Source organism: Nannospalax galili, unplaced genomic scaffold, assembly GCF_000622305.1.
Source record: "Nannospalax galili isolate Female #2095 unplaced genomic scaffold, S.galili_v1.0 scaffold261, whole genome shotgun sequence".
Taxonomy (NCBI): Eukaryota; Metazoa; Chordata; class Mammalia; order Rodentia; family Spalacidae; genus Nannospalax; species Nannospalax galili.
Genome location: NW_008345226.1, coordinates 1,106,714 through 1,115,390, shown reverse-complemented (window position 1 = coordinate 1,115,390; position 8,677 = coordinate 1,106,714). Strand labels below are relative to the sequence as shown.

Below are 8,677 nucleotides of genomic sequence, written 5' to 3'. Positions count from 1 at the left end.
TTCCCATAGTAGTTAGAGGGGTGGCAGGGGTTTTTACGAATCAAGGTTTTTTTTTTTTGCAAGTTATAACTCTAAGGAAATCATGTTAGAATTACTCCTTTCAGGCTTAACCACAATGACACTACTCTGTTTATTCCTCACTCGGGACTAAGTATAGTTAGAATACATTTAAATGTATAATGATCTCATACTGTTTCCAGATTAAGTTAAAAACCAACAGTACATAACTCTTAGAAGAAGTTCAGTAACTGCTAATATTTTGGAATGAATGTGCCACCGTTCTGAATAGTCTTCCTGCATGCAAATGTTTCTAAGTACTGCCCACACATTATCCACATGCAGGCACATGTCACTACTGCCATTCGTTCATTTACTGGTTTTAAATCTTCATGCTGAACTGTTTTCAGATTTTGACTTAAGTCAAAATATATATCTTAATAGTTCTGTTTACTAAAAAAAATTAAAAATAGGAAAGCTGGAAGGCATACAAATCTTGTCCAACTTCCTCATTCTATTAACTAAAAAAAAATAGTTGAGATCTAGAGATTTACCCCTCCCCTACCTGTAAGCACACAACACGCACGCACACACACACACACACACACACACACACACACACACACGATTACAAAGTTACTTAGCACCAGAATTAGATTACTGTTTCTTGTGATGCCACCAAACCACCAGAGAAAACTAACTTAAGAATATCATCTTTACCATGGGCATCTGCTGATGAAAGAAGCTGAGTTCCTAGAAAAAGTTAAAAGAAAAATCACCAGTCATAATAAACACATCACTGTTCACAGGAAATTATTCATAATTATCCAATCTCATGTCAATCAGTGGGGTAAAGAAAATGAAGGAAAACCTCTTGGTATCTTGACCAGCATTCCTCTGGTAGAGGTCCTTACTTGGACCATAGGAACAGGTAGGAAGCAAGCTCTTGTTCCACTGAACACGGGGGATTCAGGATTCATTGTCTCACTGCCACATTTCAACAGGTGCTGCATATTTGCTGAGTGAGAGCTAGAGAATGGGCTGTTATAATCACTGTAGCATCTTGTCCTTGTAACCTACCTCCTTGGCCATGTCTGTATATTTCTGCTTTTCCTTTGGATCAAGAACAGCCCACCAATCAGCTAGTATCTTGGTAGCACCTCGGTTATCAAGCCTAGGATGTTCCTGCCGGACAAGGGAGCGATGGCGCTTGCAAAATAAAAGAAATGCGTTCATTGGTCTCCGGGCACGCTGTTCTGGTGATTCATCATCTTCAGTCTCACCAACATCTTGCTCTGGGCCATCGGCCCCAAAAAGGTGAACCTGTTACCAAATGAAGCAAAAGTCAGGTGTTTAACAGAGCTCCAACAATTTTGACTTACCAGTTTTGATTTGCAAATTGTATTTTTTCTTAGCTCCATTTAAACATCTAACAAACTGAAAAAGTAATTAAAAAAATCATTAACCACTGTTGGTGGTTGGTAACTAACTTATGATGTATCCTTCTTGGTTTCTATAGCAACCTGTGCACATCTCTATTACAGAATATATTACATTGTGTTATAATTGCTTTAATTTTTTTTTCTCTCTCACTAGACAGGTGAGCCTTTTGGGGACAAAAATTTTCTTATTTACCTTTATCTGTATAACCACAGAGCTCAACTTATTGTCCAGTGTTAACATTAACATTTAACCAACTGCTAAATGAATGAATAAATTTACATGATGGTTTATGGGTCTCAAGATTAATAATATCCACATGAAATATATGTTTATTAGCTCTTTCTCCTCTTTAGAAAGTACTTCCCTATAGCTAAGAACATGAGAATGTTTACTATTGAATGAGATAATAGATAGCTAATTAGGGCACCCAATGTTTTAACACCAACCACAATGTGGAGTATCTTACTATAAAGTACCAAAATAAGCATTTATCATGATTATTTGAAAGAATAACTATAAGGCCTGTAAATCTTTAAGCCTGTAAATATCATTATCCTAACTAAAGCAATGTTTTAGCAATAGGAATAAATTTCCCTAGGTTTAAACTTTCAAGATCAGTTTTGAATTCCCCCTCTTTCTTAAGCACTCTGTTTAATCATTGTTCCAGGTCTTCAAGGACTTCTACAAAGCTCCAAATCTCTAATTCCCAGGCCTAGTACCACTTTGGCCTATGGCCTACTCTTTCCTTTTAATCTTCCTGACTACACTTCCAGCATATGTCTGTTGGATTAAATTTCTTAAAGTACAACTGCAATCACAGAATCTCAGAAAATAATGGTAATGTAAGGTCCCTAATGCTAAAATATGGTTCTGTGATGTTTCTTAGAAATAATGCAACCATGAGCAGAAATCCAGAATCTAAGTTCATTTCTTTAAATTCTTATTTTATATTCAAAACCAAGAAGGACCAAGACAGTCATCATCTACATTATACAGGAGGGTTGCAGTTCTGAAACTTAAGAGTGAATTGGAATCTCCGCAGATTTTGTTAAAACACAGGTTGCTAGGTTCTATTCTTAGAGTTTCTGATTCTGTGCATTCTGAGAATATTTCTAACAAGTTCTCAGGGAGTACTAAGGCAGTTTGTGTGCATATCACACTCTGAGAACTACAACTACAGGGCAACCATGTCCTTTTATACAATGCTTACCAGGCAACTCTTATAGATGCTCTAGAACAAATCATTTGCTTACTCCAATTCAGTATGTGTGGTGGTGGTTGCAGGGGAAGGAGATGACATATGCTTGCCATGGCAAACTTGTGGGGGTCAGAGAACAACTTTGTAGGGTTTGTTTTCTTCTTCCACTTTTATATGGGTTCCCGGGATTGGACACAGGACTGCAGGCTTGTACAGAAAGCATTTTTACCCACCAAGCCATCTTGTTTGCCCTAATTTCATATCTTTAAGAAGTCTTTTTACTAAGCATTGCAAATGTAATTAAACATCAATTATTTTCAAACACAATAGAGAAAAATCTTGAAGCCATAAATGACTTGAAAATACATTAGGATTACTGAGCATGAAGGCTACAGATTTATTTCCCTCATTGTATATATAATCATTAGCAGTGATTTGACTTTCCAAAAGATATTTATTAGGTATTCTGAAACTAATAAGCTAAGAAAAAGTTAGGACTAGAAATGCACACTACAGAAATAATCATATTTTTCTTCAGAATTGAATAACTTTTGATTATATTATACAACTCAAACTGTAAGCTGGAAAAAGAAACTCGCTATTTTGAAAAGGGAGAAATACATATAAAATAAATTACAAGCAATATGGCGATACCACAAGGCAGCAGTGTGATAATGAAACATTTGTGAAAAGGACAAAAAAAGTCTCCCTAGAAAAGGTGTTGTCTGAGCTAAGTTTTGAGAGCTCAATCAAAACGTATTATTGAATAAGTGGGGAGATATGGAAAATAAGCAGGGTTAAGGCTTGAAGATTTATCTGAATATGAACATGCAGTTCTACAGCACAGTATATGAAAAATAAGAACAAAATAAGAACAATGGCTGCAGAAAACATGGGCCATGTCATGAAGAATGTGCTCTGCCATGTGAAAATTACACGTTTCAACTGTAGACAAGTGCTGGGGGGTTTGATACAGACTGTCAACCTTCTATTTTCCAAGAATGGGCATCAGAAATTCTTAAGTACTATCTAATGTTCTAGTTATCACATTAGATTAGCCAACTGAAATGTCAGTGATTAATTACATGAACAAACAAAATAAAGATGAAAAATAATCTGGATTTATTTTTATTCACCAAACATCCATTTAAACTTAGAAATAACTACTAGTACATAAGCTGGATGTGACAGTTGATTTTGACTGTCAATTGGACAGCATTTAGAATCATTGTGGAAACAAGTCTCTGGGACTCTTTGTGAGGGATTTTCTAGATTAGATTGTTGGAGGTGGGAAGACCCACCCTGAACGTGGGTGGCGCCATTCATAGGCTGCTGCCCTAGACTGAGCGAACAGAAGGGAGTTGCAACAGCTTCATCACTCTCTGCTTCCTGACTGTGGGCACTGTGTGACCAGCTCCCTTCTGCTATTTCTGCTCTACCCTCCTTGTCTGTATGGTCTTTACCCTCTGAAACTGTCAGCCAAAATAAACTCTTCCTGAAGTTACTTTTGTCAGATATTTTGTCACAGTAACAAGGCAAGTACGAAACACAAATGTAGAGCCATGAATGAATTCTGAAGCAAGAGAAACACATAGTTAGATTTGTATCATAAAGCTATAGCTCTTGTTGATATTGCAAATCATGAATTTTGAGAGTAAAACCACAAGCAATGAAAACAAGAGAAGCCAATTAAAAGTTTGCTTCAGCTGTCCAGGCAAATGAGATCTGAAATCTAGGTAATAGTAACAGAAAAGAGGATGCAAGAACAGAGATGGCATCCAAGACGAACCAAGAGTGGCTGGTATCTAGTAGTATTTCAAAGTTCAAAAATGAAATGCTTCTACTTATGTAGAAAGTTTCCTCATACACAACACAATATCTTCTCTCAAATGATAAATTAGATCCCACAAAGGGCAGAACAAACAGTGCTGGGAACCCTGCATTTTAAATGGCTATGGGGTTAGCTATGTGGACACCTGCTTGTGGGATAATGAGCAAAAGAGGTGAGACTAAAGGTGGGGGTGAGGGCATTTTTAGCATGCAGTGAAAGAAGAAAATGATCTAATGGCTTCAATGTTTCACTCAACAATTGTTTACTGGGTACCTGCCATGGGCCAGGTACTGTTTCAACAGAGCAGTGAGTACATAGTCCCTGTTCTTGTTAGGCAGAGAGGTGGTATGACTGGCCCTCCATTCTGAAAGGTTCCTGTGACTGCTTTGTTCAGAAGAGACAACAGAAGGGGAAGCACTGAGCATGGAGAAAGATAGGATATAATAACCTCTGCTAGAAATAATGTTGGCTGCACAAAGGTTGTCAAAAGTAATTATTAGGAACGGGTCAAATGGAGAGCATAATTTGAAAGGTACAGTGGAGATGACTTGGTAATGAATGCACAGATGAACTGAAGAGTGGATAGATGAATGGATGGATAGATGTGAAGCTTGACCAAAATCAAGCAAGTTAAGTATTAAGTGGAAAAGTTGCAATTGCCTTTACTGAGAAAGGAAAGAGAGAGGTTTGGAGAAGAAAAGTAAGTAAAAGCTTAATTCTGAATACTCTCAAATCAAGATTCTTGGCTCATATCTAAGAGGTAGCTCATATCTAACAGATATATCAAATAGTCAGTCTGAAATATGAGCCCAGATTTGAAAAGAAAAGTCCAGGATGAAGACAGAAATTATGATCAAGAGGCTCAGCAATGAGGTGTTTGTTCTGTTTTGGGAGATTACGGTTTACTATGTAGCCAATGCTAGCCTCAAACTCCCAGTTGTCCTGATTCAGCTCCACACACTGGGATTACAGATGTGAAGCTGTATGCCTAGATTTGAGCATGGATATCTGAGGGTAAAATAATAGGAGAATCAACGGAAAGAAACCAGGAAGGGACAGAAGGAAAGGTAGCAATATAAACAGGAGGAAATTATGTCATAGAAAGGGGAGACAACTTCAAGGACCAAGTAATCAACAGGGCAAATGAGTCAGAAAAGTCAAATGAAGCATAAACTTGGCAATTTCCTGAAATAAGAGGGCCATGGTTTGAATGTCCCCTTCTAAAACTAAACTTGAAAATAAATGGGCACTGTAACATGCCTCATGAGTAATTAATGCCAGTGTCATGGAAGGAGGTACTTAACTGTGGGAATGAATTCCTGATAAAAGGATGAGTTCTGACAGATTTGTTATTTATTTATTTTTAAAGGCTGAATGGATAGAAAAAGCTTGAAAACCAATAAAGTCAGATATTTTGGGGGCTGGCAGGAGGGCTCTATGGTTAAGAGCACTCGCTGCTCTTGCAGAAGACCTGGGTTCAATTCCCAGCACCCACATGGCAGTTAACAACTGTATGTTACTCCAGGTCCAGAAATCTGATGCCCTCTCCTGACCTCCATGAACACCGCACAACATGGGTACACCTACCTACATGCAGGCAATATACTTGTCACATAAAATAAAAGTAAAAAATAAAATTTTAAAAAGAAGGTATTTGTAAGATATATGGTGACATGTACTCCTTTGCCCATCCATTCAGCATGCACGTATTCAATGTCTCCTATGTGCCAGGCACCTTCATTGCTCTGAGACAGAAGATAGGACAAAAAAGGCAAAGTCACTGCTCTTATTTCACTTCTCTGGTCGGTAAAAACAGACAAAAACAAGGACATACCTAAACACATGGCAAATAGCTGTAGATACTACGAACAAAATCCTCCAACTTAGAATAAGATGATGAGGCCCGAAGTCTCAGAAGAAGCATTTTTTTACTGAGATCATGAGAAGCCAGTGAGGCCAAGTCCTGGAGCCAACTTGTTTATGCTGAGTGGAATGTCCCAGAGAAGGGGACTTGGAAGATGAAGTGGACACAGATTTTGGGGGGTTGTATTGGGGGGGGCAGTGCCACCAGATGCCATGAAGGCCATGGTGCTGAGACTAAGAGTACCTCTCTGATACGGTATGACTCAGCTGGAAGCAAAGAAAGAAAGTGCCAAGCAATCACATAAGGGTTATGAAGAGCTTTATCTTCCTACATCTCAGAATCACTCACAAATCATTAGTTGACAGAAACACTAACAGAGAAGAACCATGCTTTAAGGTAAGAGTAATCAATAAAAAGTTAAATTTGGGAGCTAAACGTGAGTCAAGTTATACAGACTTTTAGAAGCACATCTGTCATACAATAATGTTCATGGTGTTTTCTAGAAAATGAGTAATGCTTAAATATACTTGGAACTTCCAAGGTAAATGGAATCCTTACTTTGTCAATATCTTCCTCTTCGTCGTCGTCTTCTTCCTCTTCTGAAAAGTCGAGAAGTTTTTTGGCTAGCAATGGATGCCACTGAAGACACTTTCGTTTGGGTCGTTTTCCAGCCTCTTCTCCTTCTGCTGAATGATCTTTATTTCTATTATTTCCTTTCATTACTGTGACCTGTGGGGGAGGAGGGCACAAGGAGAGAAAGAGAGGGAAAGAATATGAACCAAAGTATCTATTGGCTCAGGCATTTACTAGATTCCATGTACAGCTTAAGTATATAATCATGCATTCATTTTAATGGGCTAAACTGAGCTAATAAAATTTGCCTTTGATAAAATCTACTTCCACTCCATAACGTCAAACCTTAAAACCTAAATTAGCTTTTAGAGTGATTATCAGTTACATTCACCTGTTCATATTTATTCAAGACACTATTTCCCACCAAAGAAATTGTGAAAAATGTCTTCCAAGGGAAGGGGGTTCACGGGGGGCCCCCTGGCATTCTGTCATGTCCCCTTTTTCATTCTCACATTTTAAGTGAACTTTGCAGTCTATATCAAGATAAATATGTACTTGTGATACTAAATACAATGAGCTATTTCTTTTTTTAATGTTTTATTTATGATTTTTATTTTATGTGCATGTGTGTATTGCTTGCATGTAGGTAAGTGTACCCGTGTTGTGCAATGCCCACGAAGGACAGAAGAGGCCATCAGATTCCCTAGAACTGGAGTTACGGACAGTTGTTAGCTGCCATGTGGGTGCTGGGATTCAAACCTGGGTCTTCTGCAAGAACATTCAGAGTTTTTATCCACTGAGCCATCTCTCCAGCCCCTAAAATGAGTTATTCTAAAAACCATTAATTCTTCTTGGTTTGAATATGAAATAAAACAATTGCATACAATAAAGTGCAGTTTCAAAAGCTATGTAGCCTCCCAGGACTCAGCGCATGAGCACACTGTATGTCACTTAGCAGGATGAACCCTGCTATCCATCTATGACAAAACAAACACATCTTTACATCTCTCCACCATATAGGCAACCTGGTAAAAACATTTTGTGTGAGCTATTTTTTTAAGTGGGTTATTGTCTAAGAGACAACCAGGTTATAAATGTGACAAAATCTTTTAGAAGCATCCAGTTCTCAATTATTTTTGAATGACTTATAAAGCTGTTATTCTTGATGATAAAGGCAGTATGTGTTTGCATCAGGAAGGTGGGTGGCAACAGCCTGAAACCAGGCTTGCTTCCTCCATCATACCCAACCCCATAGTCCAAAGGTAACTAAGCCATTTATTACATGCTGTCTCACAATTTTGGGGGTCAGATTTATAATTTCTCATTTGTGTGATGTAAAATATACAAATCACTATTCATGCATACTCATGGAAAAATACAGTGAAATGCTACCAAACATTAAATGGTTCAAGAACAGATGCTGACAATTAGTAATACAAATGCACATCCTGATTTCACTGGGCATAGTCTTCATAAAATGTCCGCATTGGTCCAATGCTTACAAAACAATGTCATTAGGCTTTTAACATCATAATAAAACTGAAACTTGAGTCCATGTACACACAGTTTCAAGATTTACCTAATTCTCAGGCCTTGCAAATAATATAGTATGGAAAAATTCATCTATCTTCTTTGTTTCTAGATTTTGAGTTAAGTTTAGGTTGTCCTCACTTCAAAACAAAAAATAATTACTAGTGTTTTCTCTTAGAATTTTCATGGTTTCACCTTAAAGATTTAAAAATTTTAATAAAATTAGTAATGAAAGGGTCTT

At 37.6% G+C, this 8,677-nt stretch overlaps 1 protein-coding gene across 5 annotated transcripts in view; it reads right to left on the bottom strand.

The window, feature by feature from the left end:
* Bbx (BBX high mobility group box domain containing) overlaps positions 1-8,677 on the bottom strand; it is a 284,258-nt gene that overhangs the window by 95,121 nt on the left and 180,460 nt on the right. For all 5 annotated transcript variants that reach the window (XM_008841418.3, XM_008841420.3, XM_029567518.1 and 2 more), the window contains 2 exons: positions 6,892-7,062; positions 1,078-1,320 (listed from right to left, as the gene is read on the bottom strand). In XM_008841418.3, coding sequence (XP_008839640.1) covers positions 1,078-1,320; positions 6,892-7,053 — 405 coding nt within the window. In that variant the 5' untranslated portion in view covers positions 7,054-7,062. The remainder of the gene's footprint in view (positions 1-1,077; positions 1,321-6,891; positions 7,063-8,677) is intronic.